Source organism: Pteronotus mesoamericanus, unplaced genomic scaffold (genome assembly GCF_021234165.1).
Source record: "Pteronotus mesoamericanus isolate MK-2021 breed Mesoamerican mustached bat unplaced genomic scaffold, CSHL_Meso_final scaffold_12, whole genome shotgun sequence".
Classification (NCBI taxonomy): domain Eukaryota; kingdom Metazoa; phylum Chordata; class Mammalia; order Chiroptera; family Mormoopidae; genus Pteronotus; species Pteronotus mesoamericanus.
The window spans coordinates 11,572,559-11,599,198 of NW_026555303.1; the positions used below are offsets into that span (position 1 = coordinate 11,572,559).

The window sequence follows — 26,640 nt, forward strand, 5'->3', positions numbered from 1 at the left end:
CCACCTCTGGTTATTCCTCTCTGGTATCTTATTTGGCTCCCCTCCTCCCTCCTAGTCTCTTAAAGGTTGATGTTTTCCAGGGTCCTCCCCTGAGGTCAATCTTCTCATTCTCCATTTTCTTTCCCTGGGTGATTTCATCCATTTTTGGAACTTCACTCTCCATTAATTTCCATATCCTCCCATCTTCACATACAGAGAAGAGCACACAATCATATAACCTAGGTTTAGACTGAAATACCAAATAGGCATACTCTCTGTGTGCACCTAGAGACTGGATTGTGTTAAAGGCATGTGAGAAACCTCAGATGTTAAAAATCTATCTTCAGTAGAGGTTATACCAGTGAGGAGGTGATTAAATCCTCCTGTGTTTGGAGAACAAGCTTATGGCTTCTGGGATACAAAGGTAACGTAGAGTGGGTGTCTTTCTTAACCACTGGCCCTGCAGGCACATGCCTACATGGGTGCCAGTAAACTTGATTATTTCCAACATCTTGGACAAAAAGAATGCAGCCTAGGCAGGAAAAAGTGCCTAGGCACTGTGCCCTTCTGAATTAAACATCTTATTTTGATAATATCCTTTTATAATTTTTATTGATTTATAAATCATATTTATTCTATTACAGTTGTCTCAATTTTTACCCTTTGCCCCCTCCAACCATCCCACCCCCACCCCCCACTCCAACAGTCAATTGCCACTCTGTTGTCCATGTCCAAGTGCCATTCATATATGTTCTTTGTCTAATCCCTTCCCCTTCTTTCCACCATTGTCCTCTTTACCCCTTCCCTCTGGTCACTTTCAGTCTGCTCCATGTTTCCGTGCCTGTGGTTTATTTTGTTTGGTAGTTTATTTTGTTGAATAGATTCCACTTATAGGTGAGATCATATGGCAATTTTCTTTCATCAACTGGCTTATTTCACTTAGCTTGATATTCTCCAGTTACATCCATGTTATCACAAAAGATATGACTTCAATCTCTCTCTCTTTCTTAAATGCAGATTGATTTTAGTTATATTTTAGATGTCAAAGTTAATTATAAAATATTTTTAAAAAACTTAAACCATTATAAAATCTCAGCAATTAAACCAACATGACACCAGCACAAAAATAATCAAGTAGATCAAAGAAATACGATGAACATTCTAGAGACAAACATATATATCTGATTAATATATATGGTTTAGTTGATATTTCAAATCAATGAGTAAAATAAGGCTCATTCAACAAATAAGGTGCATGGACCATTATTACTTGAAATAAAACAAATATAGAGCCCTGTTTCACACATGATACAAGAAATATTCAGGTAAGACAAAAATCAATATGTAGAATATAAGGAGTTTAGAAGAAAATGCAACTAATATTTTTCATGACCTGAAGTAAAATATTCAACCACAGAAGCTATAAAGTAAATATTGACAGTATAGATATATTAAACATTTAACTATATAGTAATATACATATAAAAAAGGTAAAAGACAAGGAATGGAATAGAAAAGTATTGGCAATACATCTAAAACATGGTTAATAGTTTTTGTATTTTTCTTTTCTTGGGGAAAAAAGTTCTAGAAACCTTTAATCAATAAATTGATAAAAAATACCAAAAAGTCATTTAAAGCTTTTTTAGAAAATAAAATAAATAGGCAAGAAGTATGCTAAAACAGGTTTAATTTCAACAAATAATAAACGAACAATTAAAATAACATCATTGTCGCAATCAGATTAATGAGTATTAAAAATATTGGTAATATCAAGTATTGGCAACTCTGAAAGGAACTGGGTATTCATAGAAAAGTTTTCTTCATCTTAAAGAAGTACCTTTAGCATGCTTTGCAGTGCTGCTTTGGTGGAGGTGTGTTCTTCTAGACTTTTTTTGCGTGGGAAACTCGTTATTTCGCCTTCCATTTTAAATGAGAGGCTTGCTGGGTAGAGCAGTCTTGGTTGCACGCCTTTACTTTTCATTACTTCGAATATTTCTTCCCATTCCCTTCTGACTTGCAGTGTTTCTGTTGAGAAGTCAGCTATTAGATGTATTGGGACTCCCTTATCTGTTACTACCTCTTTCTCCCTTGCTTGCTTTGGGATTCTCTATTTGTCTTTGATATTTGCTGTTTTAATGATGATGTGTCTTAGAGTGGGCCTCATTGGGTTCCTCTTGAATGGGACCCTGTGTGCTTCCTGGACTTGTGTGACTTTTTCTCTCCTCCAATTAGGGAAGTTTTCCATCATGACTTTTTCCAAACAGGTTCTCTATCCCTTCCTCATCCTCTTCTTCTGTTATCCATATTATATGGATATTATTATGTTTCAGGTTGTCCTGAATTTCCCTAAATTCCTCTTCATTCTTTTTGAGTCTTTTTTCATTTTCTTGCTCTTTATGGGAACTCTTTTCTAAGTTGTCCTCCAGCTTGCTGATTTGGTCCTCAGCTTCATCTAGCCTGCTTTTGATAGAGAGAAAATTCACCTTAATTAAAGAACACCTTCTACTGTGTTCTTCAGTTCAGAAATTGTATTATTCATTTCCTCTGATCTCTTATTGATAGTTTCTATGTCCTTTTTCATGCTGATATTGTTTGCAATAAGTTCCTCATAGTTTCCCTGTAGTTTCTTGTAATGCTCTCTGAGCTCACTGAGCTCATTCAGTGTCCTTAGAACCGTTATTTTTTTTTTATAAACTCAGTAACTGATAGTTTATTTTCCTCTATTTCATTTAGTTCTCTTTGTGAGGATTCCTTCTTTTCCTTAAACTGGGGGTTGTTTCTTTGTCTTCCCATTTTTTGTGAGACTCTTCTCTTTTGCTTCTACTTCTTAAGTTGATCTGTCTGGATTTCCTGACTTTGTGGTATGAACTTCTATGGTTGCAGATCGCGGTTCTTACTCTGGATCTGCTTCTGATGATGTCAGATGTTAACCCTGTCTGATCTTAGGCAGTCTGTTGGAGACCACCAGTAATCTACTGTTTGTGACTGTCTCCTTCAGCTGTTAATCTATTCACACTGCACTCAGCAGGGTGCCTTTGACAGCTCAGGGCAGGGTGGAGTCCCTCCTGAGGGCAGGGTTTTTGGGCCCTTTCACGCTGCTGCCATGGGGGGAGGAGTCCACACAGGGATCCCGCCAGCTACTCTTCCATTCTCTCCCCAAAGCCTCAGTCCCCAATCTTTCCTCAAATGTTGCCAGACCTCTCTGTGCTCCCTTTTGCCAGGGATCTACTGTCTGTGGCTGTGACTCTGCACTTAGCAGGCAGCTTAGACAGTTCAGGGCAGGGTGGAATCCCACCTGGGGGTGGGGCTATTGGGTCCTTTGACGCTGGTGCTGCTCACGGGGTGTGGTCTCTTCCTGAGTAAGATGACTGCTGCCACATAGGTGATGATTCAACACAGAGATCCTGCATGGTACTCTCTCAGTTCTCTCCCCAAAGCCTCCTTCTTCAGCCTCTTCTCAGGTGTCTCTAGCCTACTCTGTCCCTGCCCTTGCCGGAGAACAGGGTAAGTGGCTTCAAATAAAAATTTTGCGTTGGCCCTTTAGAAGCCTCTGCGTCTTCAGCCGCCTGTCTCTGGCAGAGAGCAACCCTGCTGGTTTTCGCAGCTGGCTGTTTTCTGTGTACTTTTTGTGCTCTGGCGCTGTGGGCTAGAGATCCCCACATTTCGTTTAGACCCTGCTCTTCTCAGGGGGATCCAACTGTCCATTTCAATATCCTTCTCTTGCTGCCGCCCATGGGAGCTCCGCTCACCTTCTCAGGTCTGTACCACACTCCTTACCAGTAGACTGCACTAAAGCCGATTCTTCAATCTCTGAGGTTACAAGGCTCCTCTCTCCGTAGTTACTGTCCAATTGTCTGTTCCAGGTGATTCCTCCATGATTTAATCTTAATTCCATGTTCGTCCTGGGAGGAGGTCAGTGTGACTTCCATTCACTCCTTTGCCATCTTGATTCTAGGATTTTGATAATATCTTAAGCAGATAGGAGAATAATTAGAAATCACTCTTGAAGTTAAAAAAGCTTTCATCAAGTCATTTCCAAGTATAGAGTTCTCTACCATTTTTAGGTATAAAAGGCTGTACATTTTTTATTTATTTGATTATTTATTTATGCAATTTGTTCCAATATATTTGTCTCCATTTACCCACCACCACTCTCCCCTGTTCCACCCACCCAACTTCCCCCACTCAAACCTGCCCCACCTTGGCTTTGCCCATGTGTCCTTCACACCTGTTCCTTGTTCTGACCTTTCCCCTTCCCCTCCCCACTTCCCCCCTTCCTATCTCCCTCCCACCCTGTCGGATTCTTCTGTCTTTCAGTGTTGCTGGTCATATTTTCCTCGCCTGCTTGCTTTGGTGATTAGGTTCCACTTATAGGTGAGATCATATGGTATTTGTCTTTCACCCCATAGCTTATTTCACTTAGCATAATACTCTCTAGTTCCATCCATGGTGTCGCGAAGAGTAGTAGCTGTTTCTTTCTGCTGTGTAATATTTCATTATCATAATGTACCATAGCTTTTTGATTCACTCTTACTGATGGGAAGTTATTTTGCTTCCAGCATGTGGCTGTTGTCAATTGTGCTGCTATGAACATTGGGGTGTATAAGTTTTTTGAGTTTGGTGTCTTGGGATTCTTAGGGTATAATCCCTGCAGTGGAATCACTGGATCAAAAGGCAGTTCCATTTTTAGCTTTTTGAGGAAATCCCACACTGTTTTCCACAGTGTCTGAACCAGTCTGCATTGCCACCAACAGTGTACTAGGTTTCCCTTTTCTCCACAACCTCACTAGCACCTGTTGTTTGTTGATTTATTTATGATGGTCGTTTTGACTGGTGTGAAGTGGTATTTCATTGTGGTTTTAATTTGTATTTCTCTGATAGCTAGTGATGCTGAACATCCTTTCATATGTGTCTGGGCCCTGTGTATGTCCTACTGGGAGAAGTGTCTGTTCAGGTCCTTTGCCCATTTTTTCATTGGATTATTTGTCTTCCTGGAATGGAGACATGGGAATTCTTTGTATATTTTGGAGATTGAACCCCTGTCAGAGTAATCATTGGCAAATATATTTTCCCATACCGTTGGCTCCCTTTTCATGTGGCTGATGTTTTCTTTACCCATGCAGAAGTTTCTTATTTCAATGAAGTCCCAATTGTTTATTTTTCCTTTATGTCCCTTTCTCTAGGGGACATATCATTGAAAATATTGCTGCGTGGGATATCTGAGTTTCCTGCCTATGTTCTCCTGTAGGACGTTTATGGAGTCATGACTTACATTAAGTCTTTTATCTGTCTTGAGTTTTTTTGTGTATGGTGTAAGTTGGTGGTCAAATTTCAGTTTTTTGCATGTAGCTGTCCAGCACTCCCAATACCATTTGTTGAAGAGGCTCCATGTTTTTTGCTTCTGCACAGTCTGTCAAACCTTAATTGACCATAGAGTCATGGGTCTATTTCTGGGCTCTTTATTCTGTCCCATTGATCCATGTATCTGTTCTTATAGAAGTAGCAGACTGTTTTGATTACCGTAACCTTGTAATATAGTTTGATGTCAGATATTGTGATCCCGCCTACTTTGTTTTTCTTTCTCAAAATTCCTGCGGCTATTCGGGGTCACTTATGGTTCCATATAAATTTTTTAAATGTTTGTTCTATGTCTGTGAAAAATGTCATTGGTATTTTAATAAGGATTGTGTTGAATCTATAAATTTCTATGGGTTGTATGGACATTTTGATGAAAATTCTTCCAAATCTTGAACATGGTATATGCTTCCATTTCTTTGTCTCTTCCTTAATTTCTTTCTTCAGTTTTATATAGTTTCTGCATACAGGTCTTTTACCTCCTTGGGTAAGTTTATTCCTAGGTAAGTTATTTTATTGTTGCTCTAGGAAAGAGAATTTCCTCCCTGATTTCTGATTCTGATATTTCATTTCTGGTATACAAAGTTTGACTTCATTTTATGAATATTGATCGTGTTTCTGCTGTTGTTACAAATGCATTTATTAGGTTGAAGAGATTTTTAGTTAACTTTATGGGGTTTTCTATGTACACTATCATGTCATCTGCAAGCAGTGATAGTTTTACTTCTTCCTTTCCAATTCGGATGCCTTTCATTTCTTTGTCTTGTTTTATTGCTGTGGCTAGGACTTCCAAAATTATGTTGAATAGAAGTGGTGGAAGTGTACATCCTTATTTTGCTCCCAATCTTAGTGGGAAAGGTTTTAGTTTATGCCCATTGAGTATGAGGTTGGCTGTAAATTTTTTCATATATTGCCTTTATTATATCGAGGTAGTCCCCCTTTATTACCCCTCTACTGTGGGGTTTTATCATAAATTGGTGCTCCCCATTATCAAATGTCTTTTCTGCATCTGTTGATGTGATCATGTGATTTTGGTCTTTCCTCTTTTTTTATGTGATGCATTATGTTTATGGATTTGCATCCATGGAATGAATGCCACTTAGTCATGGTGGATGATATTTAATGTATTGTTGGATACAGTTTGCTGATATTTTGTTGAGGATTTTAGCCTTTATGTTCATCAAGGATATTGGCCTGTAGTTTTCATTCTTGATTGTGTCTTTATCTATTTTTGGGATTAGGATGTTGCTGGCCTCATAAAAATAGTTTGGCAGTCTTCCTTTTTCTTGTATTTTTTTGCAATAGTCTGAGAAGGACTGGGGTCAGCTCTTCTGTAAATGTTTTGTAAAATTCTCCTTTGAAACCATCTGGTCCAGGGCTTTCATGTGCAGGGAGTTGTTTGATTAGTGTTTCAATTTAACCAGTTGTTACCTGTCTGTACACGATTTCTGCTTCTTCTTCAAGCAGGGTTGGAAAATTATATTTTTCTAGAAATTTGTCCATTTCATCAATGTTTTCAAATTTCTTGGCATATACTTGTTCATAGCAATTTCTTACAATCCTTTGTATTTCTGTGGTATCAGTTGTTTTTACTCCACTTTCATTTCCGATATTCTTTATGTTGGTCCTCTCCTTTCTTTTCTTGATGAATCTGCCTAAATGCTTGTCGATTTTGGTTATCTTTTCAAAAAAACAGCTCCTGGATTGGTTGATCCTTTGAATTGTTCTTTTAGTGTCTATGTCATTCAATTCTACTCTGATCTTCATTATTTCCTTCCTTCTACTCATTCTGAGCTTTGTTTGTTGTTGTTTCTCCAGTTCTTGAAGATGGAGGGTTAGATCCTTTATTTGGAATGTTTCCATCTTTTTGAGGTACACTAGTATTGCTATGAACTTCCCTCTCAGGCCTGCCTTTTCTGTACCCCATAGGTTTTGGACTGTTTGTGTTCACTTTCATTTGTTTCCAGAAATGTTTTAATTTCTTCTCTGATATCCTTTTTGACCAATTGATTGTTTAATAGTATGCTATTCTGTCTCTATGAGTATGAATGTTTTTGAGTTTTTTCCTTGAGATTTGTTTCTAGTTTCAAGTCCTTGTGGTCCATGAAAATGTTTGTTATGATCTCAAGTTTCCTGAACTTGTTGATACTTGTTTTGTGACCTATCATGTGGTCTATCTTTGAAAATATTCCATGTATATTTAAAAGAATGTGTATTTTTCTTCTTTGGGATGAAAAGTTCTATTTATGATAGTTAAGTTCATTAGATCTAATGTATCATTCAGTTCTTCAATATCCTTGTTGAGGTTTTGTTTGGAAATATATCGATTTTTGACAGTGGGTTTTTAGAATCCCCTACTATCAGTGTGTTGCTCTCTATATCATACTAGAAGTCCTCCAACATTTTCCTTATATATTTGGGTGCTCCTGTGTTGGTAAATTTTCGTTTACCATGGTTAAGACTTCTTGATGGATTATTCCTTTGAGTATTATGGCGTGTCCTTCTGTGTCTCCTTTTATGACATTTGTTTTGAAATCTGTTTTGCCTGACATAAGTATTGCTACCTCTGCTTTTTTTCCCTGTCCATTTACTTGGAATATTTTTTTCCATCCCTTTATTTTCAGTTTATGTGGGTCCTTTGTTCTGTGGCGGGTCTCTTGTAGGCAGCATATGTGCAAGTCATGTTTTCTAATCCATTCAACTATCCTATGTCTTGATTGGTGCATTTAATCTATATATATTTAAAGTTATTTTTGATGGGTACTTATTCATTTTTTCATTTTGCATCTGTACTCCTCTTTCTCACTCTTTTTCTATATCTTCTTTAAGCATTCCCTTTAGCATATCTTGTAGTGCTGGTTTAGGGGAGGTGTATTCTTTTTGCCTTCTTTTTTCTGGGATACTCCTTACTTCACCTTCCATTTTAATGGAGAGTCTTGCTGGGTAGAGTAAACTTCAGCCCCTTGCTTTCTTTGACTTGCAATATTTCTTGCCATTCTCTTCTGGCTTGTAGTGTTTCTTTTGAGAAGTCAGCTGATAGCCTTACCAGTTCTCCCTTGTACGTTACTACCTGTTTCTCCCTTGCTGCCTTTAGGATTCTCTGTTTGTCTTTGATATTTTCCCTTTTACTGATGATGTGTCTTGGTGTCATCCTCATTGGGTTCCTTTTGAATGGGACCTTCTGTGTTTCCTGGACTTGTGCAAACTTTTCTCTCCTCCCATTAGGGAAGTTTTCCATCATTACTTTTTCTAACATGTTCTCTATCCCATGTTCCTCTTCTCCTTTTGGTATCCATAGTATATGGATATTATTACATTTCAGGTTGTCCTGCATTTCCTGAATGTCTCTTCATCCTTTTTGAGTCTTTTTTTTTTCATTTTATTGCCCATTCTGGGAGCTTCTTTCTACCTTGTCCTGCAGCTCACTGATTCAATCCTCTGCTTCATCGAGCCTACTTTTGATTCCTTCTACTGTGTTCCTCAATTCAGAATTTGTATTCTTCATTTCCTTTTGTCTCTTAGTGATAGTTTCTATGTCCTTTTTAATGCTTATATAGTTTGCAATAAGTTCCTCCTAGTTTCCCTGTAGTGTTTAGTAATTCTTTTTCAGCTCACTGAGCTCACTTAGCTTCCTTCGAACCATTGTGTTGTACTCAATATCTGATAGTTTACTTGCCTCCATTTCATTTAGTTCTCTTTCTAGGGATTCCTCCTTGCCCTCCAATTTGGGTGAGTTTCTTTTTCTTCCTTTTTTTGTGAGATTTTTTTTTTGTTCCTGCTTCTTAAATTGATTTGTCTTGACTTCCTGACTTTGTGGTGTGAACTTTTATGTTAAGAGACCATTTTTTTTCTTTCTTTTTGTATCTACCTCTGATGATATCGGCTCTTGACCCTGTCTGACCTTTGGCAGTCTGTAAGAGACTTCCAGGAATGTACTGTCTTTGTCTTTCTCTTCCAGTTTTTAATCTAGTCACTCTGCCCTCAGCAGTCAGGGCTAGGTAGAGTCCCTCTTGTGGGCAGGGTTCTTGGTCCTTTCAAGCTATTGCTTCTCAGGGGAGTAGTCTCCCTGAGCAAGAGGCCTGCTTCCATATGGGGTAGGAGTCAGGATTGGCTTCTCCCTTCATTATGTCTCCAACACCTCCATCTCCAGTCTTTTCTCAAGTATCTCTAGACTACTCTGCATCCCCTGTAGCCAGGGAGTGCTATCTGTGACTACCAGTCTTTACTCAGTAGTTAGGCTTGCCCAACACCAGTCCAGGGCCCAATACTCCTGGTGGTGGGGCTATTGTGTCCTTTCATGCTGCTGCCACTAAGGGGAGTAGTCTCCCTGAGGAAGATGGCAGCTGCCATGTGATGGAGGAGTCAGCACCAGGAAACCCCTGGCCACTCCCTCAGTTCTCTCCCCAATGCCTATCTGCAGACTTTCCTCAAGCATCTCTAGACCACTCTATGTCCTTTTTAGCCAGGGATCTACTATTTGTGACTGCCTCTCTGTACTCAGTACCTGGGCTTGTAAGACACCGGGCCAGGTCCGAGCCTCCTGGGAGCTTGGCTATTGTGTCTTCTCACACAGCTGCCGATCAGGGGATTCAAAGTCTGTGCTTTCTATATTAGAAAAAAATATTCAGGGACTTAGCTATTTATAAAACAATCACAGTCATTTTAATAAGATTGTTATATCCTATAGGGGGTAGTATAGCTGGCATGTTGGCTGTCCATAGAATGGTTCCGTTGCCAACATCACTTTGAAAATCTGACTTTTATTTACTTAAGTGACAGTTTATATTGAAAAAAAATTTAAAATTGTTGAAAAGACAATGGAGAGCTTAAGTCACTGTTGATGAGCAGTTATATTATTTCAGAATAAACTAGTATGAATCAACACTATAACCCCCGGAATAAATAGGAAGACACCAGTAATTTATAGTTCTTTGATTAAAAGAAATTAGATTTGTTTTAGTCATAACTTAGCTCAATTAGATATTGTTTAATCCCATGCCTTTTCTAAACTGAAAATATTCATGGAGGTATAGTTTAACTGACTTCTTTCTCCATGAGCTAAGCCGTTTTTGTAGTATAATGTAATACAAAGTTCTGGCATGTCAAGAACAACTATATGTCAAACTTATAGTTGTTTATAATTCCAATGATCAGTAAGCACAAGTTGTGAATCACAATGCAGAATATCACAGCTCAGTTCATCTGATTTAAAGTTAGTTATTTTGCTAATAAAATTAATAAATGAAGTAATTTAAAACCTTCTTCCAATGAGCATGTTTAAGGACAGGCCAGGAAATATACAAACTTTAATTACATAGGTCATTTAAAGAGGCTATTTCCATAGCATCATTAATTTCTTTTACATAGCACATGAAAAGCATGAAATTATGTAGCAGCAAAAAGATTTAGAGAACTCTATATGCTAGTTTACTTAGAATATCTGTTTGAAACATTAACATTAGGAAACACAAACCTATTCATCCTCTCTCCTCTCACCCTAATTTTTTTTGTTATTTTAGACAAACAAAGGTGATACACTTGCCAATCGAGTCCAGAACATGCTGGAAAACTATGATGAAATGAAGGATTTATTAACTAATCATTCTAATCAGAATCATCTAGTTGGAATCCCAAAGAATTCTGTGCCCCAGACTCCCATCAACAAAAACAAACCAAGTTTTTTCCCAGAACAAAAGAACCAAATGATCCCACCTTACCAGGATAATACTCACCCTGCAGCACCAATGCCTCCACCTTCTGTTGTGATACTGAATTCAACTCTAATACACAGAAACAAGAAATTAAGACCTGACTGTTCACGACATAGTCATAACACTAGCAGTGTACTGGTAAGCCAGACCAGTAATCAGCCAAATAAGATGCAGGCATCTGAACAGGACCAGCCCCAAACTAGACTGGAAGACTTCTTTATTTACCCAGCTGAACAGCCTGAAGTTGGGACACTTGAAGAGTTAAATCCATCAGCAAAGGAAGACACTAATCTCAAATCCAGTGCAGGTGGTACATTCAAAGACATATTTCAATCCAATGCACCAGAAGAATATAAATTTACAGTGCAAGCACCTGGGTCTCCCCTAGTTGCATCTTCTTTATTGGCTCCTAGCAGTGGCCTTTATATTCAAAACTTCCCATCAGGGCTTTACTGCAAAACAAGCATGGGGCAGCAAAAACCAACTGCATATGTCAGACCCATGGATGGCCAGGACCAGGCGCCAGACATCTCTGCAACACTGAAACCTTCAATTGAATTTGATAACAGTTTTGGGACTCTGTCATTTGGATCCCTGTTGGATGGAAAACTCAGTACAGCCAGTTCAAAGACTAAGCTATCAAAGTTCACAATTCTCCAGACAAGTGAAGTAAGTAATTTTAAAGTTTTGTTTTGCTCCTTTTTTGATTTACTGGTCTAACCTCCATAATCAAGTATTCACAAGCAAATCTATTTACCTTCTAAAGCAATAAATGATGAGACTCTTCAAGGTCTGAGTTTTGATCTTCTGTCACTTGTGACTTGAATGATTAACACTCTGCAAATAGAGTTAAATCTTCATAATGTGAAATGACAAAAGAGTAGGTCACTCTGAGTGAATAAAAAGCTGGAGTCATGAAGTAGTTTCAGACAATACATTTTCAGTATTATGTAACAATTAACACTGCAGATTTGAATTGGTCGTAAACAATATGAGGCCCATGAAAAAATTGTCAGTCATGATAGGTCTTGATTAGCCAATAACATATCATAAACATAAACCACATAAGTTCCTTAAGGTACAAGAACATACAAGTGTGATTTGCTGGAGCTCAAAGTGGAAGGCATTCTTTAACAATCTTAGCTTCCTGGGTGCTTGCAGGGCTATCCCTTGGTAAGATTTTATGTTATATTCCATATTCCTCAATCTTCCCTTTTGCATCACCTTCTCTCACAAGTACCTATATTGCCATCTTATACTACTCTCAACTAACTTGAGTCCTCCTGTGAAAGCCAGACATTATGTTCAATCAGAATTCCACTGGGTTTAGAATTACTAAATGCTCTACCCATCTCAGGAATCACTGCCTTTTAAAAGAGAAGTCCCAAGGGACAAATGCATCTCCTAAAGGAACAAATCACTAATGATTCGTTCTCAGTTCTTGTGGCCCCTGGGTGTGGTACATATATTAGGTGCCCCTCATACACCACCATGTAAGCTACTGCCTACTCTACCTTAAGCACTTGATTGGTAGAAGCCACTGCTTTTTTATTAGATTCCTGTTACTGGTGACTAAAAGCTTAAAAAGACACAGAGGAAGAAATTAGGTTGAAATTCTTAATAGGAGTCACAGACAGTCTATATTGTTGCATACTCCAAGTTAGTGACGTCTAAATTAAGAGAAGCTTGCCCAAATGTGCACTCTGGCTTTTCTTCCTTTATTCATACTTATTAGGTGGGGTAATTTCAGAGGATGATGGAAACACAAAGGAAAGGAGGGCTGGAGTTGTTGGTTATATTTTCTGAATGCATATTTTTAATATTGTTTCATTTCTGAGACAGATACAGAAATTGTGAGCTCACTGAAAATAAGGAATGGTTCCTTCTCCTCTGTATCCTAAGTGCCTGACAAATGCTTGGCATATAGCAGATACTCAATAAATGTTTGTTAAATGAATGGATTTCAAAAATGGTCACTTGATTACATTTTCTAAGCCATAATGTTAACCAAATAAAATGAATAAAGGTAAACAATTGCTAAAAAATATATCCTCAATTATATTTTATAAATTGTACTCTGTCTTCCTGTATCTTATTGTACTCTTGCATAGTCATTTGGAAGCCCAGATTCCAATTTCCACTGGATGACTTAATACAGGATTGTAATACTTATAAACCAAAAAGAAACTGACTTTGAAGGAGGAGTATAATGAGAGACTGGGATATCATTTTAGTTCCTGCCCTTGCCCTGGTATCTGCTGTTGTTCCATCCTTACACAGCAGTGCCTTCATTCAGGACTGGTCTGGAAATACCACTGGCCCATTAAGAGGTCTGTCAACCTGTGCACAAATCTCATTAGTGGCGTGACAGATAACAGTTCCAGTGAGATCCACTCTGTTGTAATCCTTTCTCTTATGCATTCACAACTTGGCTGACCCAGATTCAGAAACAACTTCATGTTTTTTGCTCAGTCTATGGAACACCATTGAGAGTTACATTTCCAAAGAGTCTTAGCTGTCATCAACTCTGGAGATGATGATCCAAGAAGCTGCCAATGTGCACTGCACACAGTGTTCAGTAATGGACAGTGCAAATAGACTTTGGTAGAGTCTTATAGGAAAATGAGCCAGGTGAAATAAAGTCATCATAAGAGATCATTGAAGGAAATACTTATTTTAAAATATAGCTTTCAAGGAAGGATATAAAAGAGGGGTAGAGGGAAGCTTAACACCCTAAAGTCATGAGAATAAACAGACTCTAAGGGTAATGTGAAAACCAAAAATAGGAGGAAAGGAAGTGAGAGGTTAGACAGCCTAACAAAGAGCTCAGAAATGTGTAAATCAGAACATGGGCATAAGTATAGATAGGGTGGGACATTATAGAGCTTTAAATCTAATGGAATTTATGTGGCTAAAACTCTGACCAAGTCTAGAAATTCATCCTATTATATCTTGATGAACTTTTCAAAAGCATTTATCATTAGAAGTTAGCCCCAGTCCCTGGTGCCAAGAGTTCTAATCATTGAGTTCTGGGTCCCTAGTCAAAGTAGTCATCTTTGATGAGTAGCAGCACTATATTATTACTAACAAGGCTTGTCAATAATCACTGGATTTTTTTGAACATTCGCAATTCTTACCCTGGCTCTAGTGATAGGAGGCTGACATGTGTGTTAGTTCAATGTATTTGGGAGGACTGGGAAGTGAATGACCAGGAAACACAGTATTCTAAGATGTACAAATAAGCAGACATATTTGTATTTGTGAATTGAGACATGATAAACATTAAAATGAAATGTGCATGTGTGTGCACCCATTTGTTTCTGTGTCTATGCTTGTGCACATAATGGAGAAAATTTAATTATATACTATCCTTGAAAAATTCCCCTGATTCATAGGATTTCTATACCAATACTAAGGATACTAGAAGTCTAACCAAATTTATTGCAAAACATTAGTTTCTAAATAGAAGCATGCTTTTTAAACAAATAATTTGTTTGTGTAAAAACCTAATATCACAGATTTTATTATCATCCCAATCGAAAATAGACTGATGTGCTCTACAGTGGGACTTAGAAGAATTTTCTAGGAACTACATTTGAAAACAGTAACACTTATTTATATAGCAAGTGGAAACTGAGTGTTGCTTGCAGATGGTGTTTTAGTAAGAAATGAATTTGTTAATAAATGTAACTTTATACATGATTTTTATTACAAATGTTTTATTTTTCCATTAGAATAAGAATCTTCTGGTGTAAATAGCTTTGCACTTTGATGCAATTTGTTATTAGTGTTGTTTGGGAAGTAAATAATTGCATACAAGTGAAAAGGTCGATGACATGTATTGTGTCTCTATCCTAAGTCAATAACTTTCATGAGTACAATACTAATATGTGGGGTGTCATCACCATAAAGGGTCACTTTCTTTACAAGCTGCTCTTGGCTCTGACCTAAGACTATTTGAGTCTTTAGTTGCCTCAAAACTGTGAGTGCTTAGAATGTTTAATGGAACTGATACGATTGATGGGATTTGACTTTAGCTTATTTATTGACTACTTTTGTCAACCAGCTGAAAAGTTATTGTTCACATTTGTGACTGTGCCTGTTTTGTTTTATATCCTATGCAGTGAGCACTGTGAGTATCATTAGCTTTATTTATTATGAAGTAGATAAGAATCTCAGATTCCTTGTATGAGAATTGCAGAGAATGTTGGGAACTTACCATTTGTGGGCTGGATGTGCCCAGTTGGGCATACAGAAACCAAAGCATCCAGCTGCTGTGTGCAACTCATGCTACGCATTTTTCACTTGATGTATATTGTACTTTTTTATACATTCCTATGAAAATAAAATATATTCAGTCTGAATGCTATAAACCATCTAATTTCAACTCCATTGGAAATACCTCTGAAAGTTTTCGTTTTAGGGTACTGATAGAGACATTGATCTTAGCATTTATTCAGTAAAAGTGTGGGATTCAGAAAGTTTTGAATATCCTCTTCCAATCCATCACTAAAGGATGCTTCTTGTTTTTGGTTTTTGACTAATTCTTCCAACTCTTCAGTCTCATTCATAATTAAAATTGATTTTCTTCTCTGCATTTCTTCATCTCCCCCCACCATCTTAAGTGTTCCCCTGGGCTGAATGGCTCCAACAAAGCATCTGAAAAGGATAATTAATAATATCAATAGAACAGGGAGCACTGAATTCTTTGTGATGGAGAGGTCTGAGATGCTAGGAAAGGATTAAACTGAGGTTGTCACATTTTGGTGATTAGGAAAAGTGTTTTAGGTAGGCGTAGCTGAGATAATCCTCACAATCATAGGGCGGTTTCACCATACATAGAAGTCACCTGGGAGGCTTCACAGAGAAGGAGGTGAGAGATTTTGAACTTTACCTTGAAAACTGGGTGAAATTACAGTAGATGAAAAAGATCTGAAAGGCAGTTCATTTATGTGAAAATTAGTGATGGGTGGAGAGAATGAGAGATACAATAAAGAGAGGTGAGCTTTGGCCAGGTAGCTCAATTGGTTGGAGCATCATCCCTTACACAGAAAGGTTGTGAGTTGCAAGTTTGATCCCTGGTCAGGGCACATATCTAGTTGTGGGTATGATCCTAGGTTGAGGTGCCTATGGGAGGCAACCCATCCAAGTTTCTCCCTCACATCAATGTCTCTGTCTGTGTCTCTCTCTCTTCCCCCTCAGTCCCTCCCTTGCTAAAGTCAAACATATCCTTGGGTGAGGATTTTAAAAAAGGGAGAAGTGACAACATGCAAGGATATTCTGAGGACAGGCCAGGTTGTCTGCAGCTGTATGTTTGTAGGACCAAAGTGAGATAAGGCTCCAAAATTAGGCTATTAAGTGTCTTGACTGCTCAAGCAATGTCACAGCCAGATTGTGATGCTGAAGTTGAAGCTTTACTTTTTCAGTGGCTTCATGCATGATGACTTAGGGACTATCTCAAATGATGCTCTCCAAAATTCTAGCAGTAATTTTCGAACTCCTTTGTTTGCTACTCTCTTAAAAGAAAGCACATTTCATTTCTTGGTCTGTACACATCAGCTTTTTCTGAATATGTTTACCCAAGGCTTTTGTAAAGTAGTGCTGAAATGGTTCTAAACCATGCTATATTACACTGGCTTATGTGGCACAGTGGATTGAGTGCTGGTCTTAGAACCAAAGGGGGCCAGTTTGATGCCCAGTGTAAGGCACATGACTGCGTTGCAGGCCACTTCCCCAGTAGGGGACATGTGAGAGGCAACCACACATTGATGTTTCTCTCCATCTCTTCCTCCCTTCCCCCCTCTCCAAAAAATAAAAGTGCATTTAGAAAATAAATAAACCATGCTCTCCTTTCTTGGGAGTCCCTGTCTTTCCATTTTCTCATTAGCACTAGTGAAACCCAGGAATAGATCACAACTTTGGTTTAGTAAAATTTATCCAAATACCTGTGCTTTTTCTTTCCTTCTTATTTCTCAAGTGCTGTTCTTTTTAGTGTGTTTGTGTGTTTTTCTTTTCTTTTCAATGCTGTATGTGATTCTAGCCATCAGCATCCTGAAATAATGCCAGCTATTTGAACATTGCATTTAAAAAAATGAAATAGACTAATTGGTTTCTGTGCAACCATCTTGGTGTTCTGTGCTTTTTACATCCCTTGTTACTTTTAACATTTTGAGGTTGGAAAGAAACCAAAACATTGATTTATTATTTTCCTGTAAAAAAACAACCTTCAATTCCCATATTATGCAAATTTAAGGTATCATGAATGAAATATGTTAAAACATCACTATTTACTAATAATTTTAGAGAGTCTTTTTGAGATAGCCAAAAGTAAATCTTATGTGAGGGAATATATTGTGTATTAATTACAAAGCATAGTTTAGGTGATGTCAACTGAGATGTGAGTTCCACTTTAGCCAGGACTTGCTGTGTGAATTTGAGAGTGATTTTAACTCTCTAGGCTTCTTGTTTCATTGAGAGATTAGACTAGTTCATCAGTGAGGTTTCTTCCAGTAATAAATCTCTAAGGGTGTGCTTCTCCTTTGTGATGAAGCCCAAAACCACATCGTTTGTAAACTAACTTTGGCCATTGCCTCTCTCACTCATACCCCTCCAAGAGTATGGACATTAGAATAGCATGAAGTGATATGAGCCCAGTCTGCACAATTCTCAGTACTATCCCTTTAGAATAGTTGTGAAAATTTTAAGACTAGATAAGTATGGGAAAAATAGAATTAAATCTCCTTTTGGGATTAGATACCAATTCATCATGTAGTATTACTATATTTGAACTCATTTTTTAAAAAAAGATAAATATATGCAACTTTTAATTGGGCAATACCAAAGTGTGGACTCAGAAAATACCCCTGTAATATTTTTGTCACCACCCACTAAAATAATGAAAGACAGAGAATTTCTACTTTCAGATTACTTCTAGGAAAATATTTTGACAGATTCAGTATGCAGTGAACTGATAAGCCTTGTTAAGTGTGTCCTAAATCACCCTGTTATATCACTAGATATATTGATTAACTTAGTACATTCTGAGCCAGTCATAAAAAACAGACTGCTCATATTCTGAGTTAAAAAAAGAGAAAAAACAACAGGTAGATAACCATATTATCTCAACCCATATAGTGAATGTGAAGGGTTTTAGGGTGTAAAAGTTTTTATGACTGTTGTAAGTCTCTTTAGTTTTTTTAATTGATGTGAAAGCAAATTATCTTTACTTAACTATCTTTTAAAAAAGTGCTATGCTTTTCTTACCAAATATAGTTTATAATATAGGTTACAGTAAAAATCCTGGCACCTTTATACTTTATAGTTTACAAGTGCTTTCACATACATTATCTTGTTCTGTACAGATTCACAGAGGTATAATTTACAAATAACAATTGTATATGTTTCAGGCATAAAACTTTGTTTTGAAATACTTATACATTGAGAACTAATTTCTACAATCAGGCTAATTAACATATCTCATATAACTACCATATTTTGTTTGTGTGCTAAGAACATTTAAGTATAATCTTTAAGCAAGTTTCAAGTATATATCAATTATTGTTAACTACAGGCACATTGTTGTATATTAGCTCTTCAGAATTTATTTATCCTGCATAACTGAAGCTCTATACTCCTTGACCAACATCTTTCTACCTCCCCTTCCCCCAGCCATCTTATTTTGACCTCATTTTACAGGGTCAGGGATTATCATCATTCCCTTTTCACAAAAGTTGAAATGCGAGGTCTGTCCTGAAAAAGTCCAGCCATTGTTAACATAACAAGAACAGTTTGTGCAACATCCATGTAACCTAGCAGCCAAAGAGAGTGGACTGGAATGCACATGCATGAACAATGACAACTTCACTGTACTAGTCAGTGGGGAGCAGTAGACGCCATTGAGTGATCATGTGTGCTGTGTGGCTATCACATTCAAAATGACTGAGCGAGCAGGCAACAAATCTACATCAATTTGCATTAAGCTTGAACATTCCTTTGCTGAAACTATTTGGATGATTCAGAAGGCCGCAGCTATAGGCAACTGGTCATTGGCAGGTTCATCACGATAATGTGCCCGAGCATGCATCACGTCTCATGCAGAGTTTTTTTGGCAAAACATCAAATCACCCAGTTGACTCAGCCCCACTACAGCCCAGATTTGGTGCCTTGGGACTTCTGGTTTTTCCCAAAACTAAAATCACCTTTGAAAGGGAAGAAACTCCAGACTATCAATAAGGTTCAGGAAAAAAGGACAGGACAGCTGATAGAAATTGGGAGAACTGTGTGAGGTGCCAAGGTGCCTACTTTGAAAGTGATTGAGGCTTAATTGTCCTATGTACAATGTTTCTTGTATCTTGTATCTTCTTCAATAAATGTATTTTTTAGTATGTGGCTGGATACTTTCTGGACAGACCTCGTACAGTCTTAAAAAAACTAAAGGGACCTTGCCTTTAGTCCAGCATGTGGCTGTGGTGAGATTAGAACCCAGGTATATAGTGACATTTCCATGATGGCATTTCGTGTACAGTGTGCTGCTGTATATACATGGGTTAATTTTCTAAAAGTAACTTCTCTACTGACACATAAGGGGCAAGAGAATAATGAGCTGAACCTAGCTTCAGTTGAAATTCCCTTGCTGGGTTCATATTTCAAAAGTCCAGAGCCAAACATACTAAAAGAACAATTTTTCTTGTGGTATTAGAAGTTGCAGGCATGTGTTTTTCATTTACAAATATGGTGAGAAGTAGTGTTTTTCCAATTGCTAAATTAATAACATACGACACTGTTAGAAGACCTATTCTTGATTCATAAAGTTTCTGAGTGTTTTGTTTATCTGGTAGGGTGACTTTAGCAGAATCCTCAGACAACATAGCTAAAACCTGGATTTCTGTGGCTAAAGCACAAATGCCCTCAAGATAAACCTTAGATGTCAATGAGAGGTCCCTAAAAAGTAAGCATGGTTGCCCTAGAGGGAGCAAGACTTCTCTCAAATGTTTGAGCCTCACAAGATTAACTTTAAAAACTACAGATCATCAGATTGCAAAGGTACTTCACAAAGAGCAGGCTTTTATCAGAGATACTAAATGTTTGAGCCTCCCTGTACTTCAGCAAAAGAATGCAGATAATCCATAGATTTCTACCTAGAAAATTACTGTGAGAATAAATGAATTCTCACAGTACCCTTCTTGAGTTTTATTGCTGTTGTGGTTAACTTTATTCTCTCCCACACTACCCCAAGTTTCTATCACTAACTCTCACTATATCTTACCATCTAACCTCGCATAGGCATTCTGCTTTCTGGACTCAGCTCACATTCTTTTTTCCCATCTAATAAGACTCATATCTTTTTCACCTTTTATAAAAAGTGGCTACTTGGTTGAAGTATCATACATATTGCTGTACTTCTCTAAATATCTCCTATCTCTCCTCTCCTTGTTCGTACTTTAAATCCTATAGAATACTCTCCCACTGTCTTACACCATTCTGCCTTTGCCCTGCCCCAGATCATATACAAGATAAGATGGGAGTTTTGAATACCAGTAAACCCGCTGGAGGAGAGAACACATCAACAAAGGAGCCACCAAAAGGTGATGCCCAAGTACAACAACAGACCCCACACAAACAGAAGAAAGGGCAACTCTAGAACATCCAGACAAGGAGATCAAAGAAAGCACACCACTAAGTCCCACAGAACTCCCACCACAGAAGTTCATACTACAAAGACAGTAGACAAAGCAGAGCATTGGGAATCACAGAAAAAAAAGAGTCACCTAAATTGGGGAGACAAAGAAAGAAACTGCAATAAAAAGGAATAGAAGACTCTCCACTAAAAGAGCTAAATAAAATGGAGGCAAGCGAACTCTCAAATATAGAATTCAAAAGAATGAGTATAAGGATGCCCAAGTAACTCATAGACAACTACAAGGAACTGAATAAGCACTACAACAGTATGAAAAAGGAAATAGAAACTTTAAACAAGAACCAGGAAGAATAAAATTTCTGAAAAAATACACTAGAAGGGATTACAATCAGGCTGGATGAAGCAGAGGACCATATTAGTGACCTAGAAAACAAGGTACAAAGAAATACCAAGATAGAGCAGATGCATGAAAGAAAGGCTAAAAAAATATGAAGATACCTTAAGGGAAATGAGATAACATGAAACACAACATTTGAATCACAGGAATACCAGAAGGAGAAGAAAAATAGCAAGTGATTGAGACCCTATTTCAAAAAATAATGACAAAAAAATCCAAATCAGAAGAGGGAAAACACCATGCAAGATCAGGAAGCACAGAGGGTCCCAATCAAGAGGAACTCAAAAAGGCCTACTCCAAGATACATCATAATTAAAATGCCCAGTTTTAAAGACAAAGAGAGAACCTTAAAGGCAGCAAGAGAGAAAAAAGAAGTATCATACAAGAGAGCTCCAGTAAGGGTAACAGCTGACTTCTCAACAGAAACACTACAAGCCAGAAGGGAATGGCAAGTAATATTACAAGTAACGAAAAGCAAAGGCATGCAACCAACACTGCTCTATCCAGCAAGGTCTCAATTAAAATGGAAAGCAAAATAAGGAGTTTCCAGAACAAAAGAAGACTAAAAGAATACACTGCCACCAAACCAGCACTGGAAAATATGCTAAAGGGACTGGTTGAAGACTGTGGAGAAAAAGAGAGAGAGAACACAGGTACAAAGGCAGGGAATGAATAACTATCTATCAATAGTAACCTTAAATGTTAATGGATTAAATACTACAATCAAAAGTCATAGAATAGCTGAATGGATAAGAAAACACGACCCGCATATATGCTGCCTACAAGAAACCCACTGCATAACAAAAGACCTACACAGGTTGGAAAAAAAAATATTCCAAGCAAATAGACAGAAAAAAAAAAAAGCCTGGGTAGCAATATATATAAGACAAAATAGATTTCAAAACAAAGGCCATTAAAAGAGACCCAGAAGCACACTTTGTAATACTCAAAGGTAGAATCCATCAAGAAGACATAAACATTGTAAATATATATGTATCCAACATAGGAGCACCCAAATATATAAGGGAAATCTTGGAGGACTTCAAGAAAGATATGGAGAATAACACACTGATAGTAGGGGATTTTAACACCCCACTGTCAAAAGTGGACAGATCTTCTAAATGAAATATTAATAAGGATATTGTGATATTGAACAATGTTCTAGACCAATGGACTTAACTGATATATATATATATATATATATATATATATATATATATATATATATATATATATCAAGTTTTCATCCTAAAGAAGCAAAATACACATTCTTTTCAAATGCGCATGGATCATGTTCAAAAATAGATCACATGATAGGACACAAAAGAAGCCTCAACATATTCAAGAAAAATGAAATCATATCAAGCATTTTCTCAGAGCACAAGAGCCTAACACTAAAAACCAACCTCAAGAAAAAAATGCAAAAACACACTCATGGAGATTGAAGAGCATGCTATTAAACAATGGATGGGTAAATATGGAGATCAAGGAAGAAATCAAAAAGTTTCTGAAAACTCCGAAACTTATGGGCCACAGCAAAGGCAGCTCGGAGAGGGAAGTTCATACAGATACAGGCTTACCTAAAAAAGGTAGAAATAATTCAAATAAACAAGCTTACACTATATCTACAAGAACAGGAGGAACAACAACAAACAAAGAATAGAACATCTAGAAGGAAAGAAATAACCAAGGTCAACACAATTTTAAATGACACAGAGATGAAAAGAACAATTCAAAGAATCAATAAATCCAGGATCTGGTCTTTTGAAAAAACAAATAAAAATGACAAGCCTTTAAGCAGATTCATCAAGAAAAAAAGAGACAGGACCACAATAAATAAAATTATAAATAAAAGAGGAGAGGTCACAACTGATACTACAGAAATATAAAAAATTGTACGAAATTACTATGAACAGCTATATGCCAAGAAATTTTAAAACCTGGGTGAAATTGACAAACTCCTAGAAAACTGAATGAAGAAAAAGCAGCAAGCCTTAAGAGAGCAATAACAGCTGGTGTAATCGAAGCAGTAATAAAAAAACTCCTGGCCCACAAAAGCCTTGGAGTGGATGGTTTCTCAGGAGAATTCTACAAAACATTTAATGAATGGCTAACCCCTATCCTTCTCAGATGATTCCAAAAAATCCAAAAAGTGGGAAAATTCCCAACTCTTTTTATGAAGACATCATCATCCTAATCCCAAAACCAGACAAAGACATAAGAAAGCTAAAGTTAATATCACTGATGATCATAGATGCCAAAATCCTCAAAGAAATATTGGCAGACCACATCCAGTAACTTATTAATATTATCACCAACGATGATAAAGTGGGATTCGTCCCAGTCATGCAAGGATGGTACAATATTCACAAATCAATAAACATAATACAGCACATAAACAAAAGGAAAGACAAATCACATGATCATATCAATAGATGGGGAAAAATCTGATGTTACAGCATTCTTTTATGATAAAAAACAGTCTGCAAAGTGAGAGTAGAGAGAGCACACCTCAAGATATTAAAAGCCATATATGAGAAACCTAGAGCTAACATCATACTCAATGGGCGAAAATTAAAAGCTTTCCCACTAAGATCAGGAGAAAGACAAGGGTGTCCACCTTCACCACTTCTTTTCAACATAGTATTTGAAGTCCTAACCACAGTGATCAAACAAGAAAAAGAAATATAAGACATACAAATTGGAAAGAGGAAGTAAAACTGTCACAGTTTGCAGATGACATGATAGTGTACATAGAAAACCCCATAGACTCCACCAAAAAGCTGCTCAACCTAATAAGTGAATTTGGCAAAACAGCTGGATACAAAGTCAATATTCAAAAATCAGAGACATTTTTGTACACAAACAATGAAATATCAGAATCAGAAATCAGGGGGGGAAATCCCATTTGCTATAGCAATAAGAAAAATAATGTACCTAGGAATAAACCTTACCAAGGAGGTAAAAGACCTGTACTTAGAAAACTATACGACACTGAAGAAATTAAAGAAGATATGAACAAATGGAAGCATATACTGTGTTCATGGATTGGAGTAATTAACATCATCAAAATGTCCAAACTACCCAAAGTAATTATATATTCAATGCAATCCTTATTAAAATACCAATGACATATTTTACTGATATAGAACAAACATTTCAAAACATTATATGGAACCATAAAAGATCCCGAATAGCCACAGTAATCTTGAAAAGAAGAACGAAGTCAGAGGGATCACAATATCCAATATGAAACTATACTATAAGATTACTGTTATAAAAACGGTCTGGTACTGGCATAAGAACAGACACATAGACCAACAGAACAGCATAGAGAGCCGAGGAATAAACCCATGGTTCTATGGTCAATTAATATTCGATAAAGGAGACGGAAGCATTAAATGGAGTAAAAATAGCCTTTTGAAAAAATGGTGTTGGATCTGGACAGATAAATGCAAAAACAATGAAACTTGACCACCAACTTATACCATACACAAAAATAAACTCAAGATAGTAAAAGACTTTAATATAAGTCACAATACCATGGAAGTCCTAGAGGAGAGCATAGGCATGAAAATCTCAGATATTCCATGCAGCAATATTTTCTCCATTAATGTCCCCAAGAGTAAGTGACATGTAAAAAAAAAGTATAAATAAATGGGATTTTATCAAAATAAAAAGCTTCCACATGACTAAAGAAAACATCAGCAAAATGAAAAGGGAACCGACTGTATAGGAAAATATATTTGCCAATGATACCTCAGACAAGGGTTTGATCTGCAAAATATATAAATAACTCACTCCAGAAAGACAATCAACCCAATGAAAAAATGGGCAAAGGACCTGAACAGACAATTCTCCAAGGAGAACATACACAGGGCCCAGAGACTGATGAAAGGAAGTTCAGTATCACTAGCCATCAGATAAATGCAAATTAAAAACACAATGATATACCACTTCACACTAGTAAAAATGGCCATCATAACCAAATCAACACACAAGTGGTGGTAAGGTTATGGAGAAAAGAGAGCCTTAGTGCACTGTTGCTAGGAATGTAGACTGATGCAACCACTGTGGAAAACAGTATAGAATTTACTCAGAAAACTAAAAATGGAACTCCCTTTTGACCTGACAATTCCACTGCTGGGATTATACCCTAGGAATCCTGAAACACCAATTCAAAAGAACCTATTCAACCCAATGTTCATAGCAGCTCAATAGCCAAGTGCTGGAAATAACCTGAGTGTCCATCAGTAAATGAGTGGATCAAAAAACTATGGTACATTTACACAGTGGGGCACCATGCAGAAGGAAGGAAGGAAGGAAGGGAAGGAAGGGAAGGAAGAGAAGGAAGTGAGAGAGAGAGAAAGAAAGAGAGGAAAAGAGGGAAAGAGATAAAGAGAGGAAGGAAAGGAAAGAAAGAAAAAGAAAGAAAATGAAGGAAGGAAAGGAGAGAAGAGGGGAGGAGAGAAAAAAGAAAAAGAAAAAAAGGGAGGGAGGGAGGGAGGGAGGAAGAAAAAGAAAGAAAGAAAGAAAGTAAGAAAAGAAAGAAAGAAAGAAAGAAAGAAAGAAAGAAAGAAAGAAAGAAAGAAAGAAAGAAAGAAAGAAAGAAAGAGAAAGAAACTACTACCCTTTGTGACAGCATGGATGGAACTGGAGAGTGTTATGCTAAGTGAAATAAGCCAGGTGGTGAAAGCAAACACCATATCATTCCACCTATAAGTGGTCCTTAATCAACAGGACAAACAAGTAAGCAAAATATAACCAGAGACATTGAAATAAAGAACAGACTGATAGTAACCAGAGGAGGAGGAGAGGGGCAACAAGGTGAAAAAGAGAAGGTTAATCAAGAAGCATGTGTAAAGGACATATAGACAAAGCCAATAGAGGGGTAAGATAGAGGCCGGGAGGTAGGGATGGGAGGGACAGGGGGAGTGGTTGGGGGGGATGTAGAAAGTTGTACTTGAACATCAATAAAAGAAAAATCTATCTTCTACTCTTTTTACCTATCCCTACCACATAAACATGTTTATTTCACCCTCTGGGAAGAAAACAAAATTGCAGCATGTTATTGAATCTTTCTGAAATTAGCTTTTTGAATTTAGAAAGACAAAGAGTTAGTGCCAATTCCTTCTAAACACACAAAACAAACAAGATACTTTCTACATTTCTTTCAGTATTGGTTCAACTCTTAAATGGAATTAGTCAAAAATTGGTATTAAAATTTCCTGTGTGTTATATACCAACGCTTTGGAATGTTACAGTACTTATTGGGTGGAGAAGAGATTCCTGCTTAAATACTAGATATAATTTGTGGATTTTATTGTGACATATTTCATTTTGTGATTTACAAAGGCAGACATAAACATATTTATTTCCAAACCATGTTACAATATACACAGCAAAGCCATATAATAAAACAAGCAAAAACTATACTTGATCACTGCGAAGAAAATATTACCCTTATTTTTTCAAATGGAAATCGGATAGTAAAGTCAAAGTGGAATAATAGAAAAAATATTTCTTTAATAGAACTTTAAAAAATGCACCGTCATAAATCA

The 26,640-nt window shown here is 37.1% G+C and overlaps 1 protein-coding gene across 1 annotated transcript in view; it reads left to right on the plus strand.

Annotated features, from left to right (window-relative positions):
* The window catches only part of AFF2 (ALF transcription elongation factor 2), a 640,196-nt gene that overhangs the window by 24,625 nt on the left and 588,931 nt on the right, over window positions 1-26,640 (plus strand). Inside the window, exon 3 of the mRNA XM_054587889.1 lies at window positions 10,854-11,714. Coding sequence (XP_054443864.1) covers window positions 10,854-11,714 — 861 coding nt within the window. The remainder of the gene's footprint in view (window positions 1-10,853; window positions 11,715-26,640) is intronic.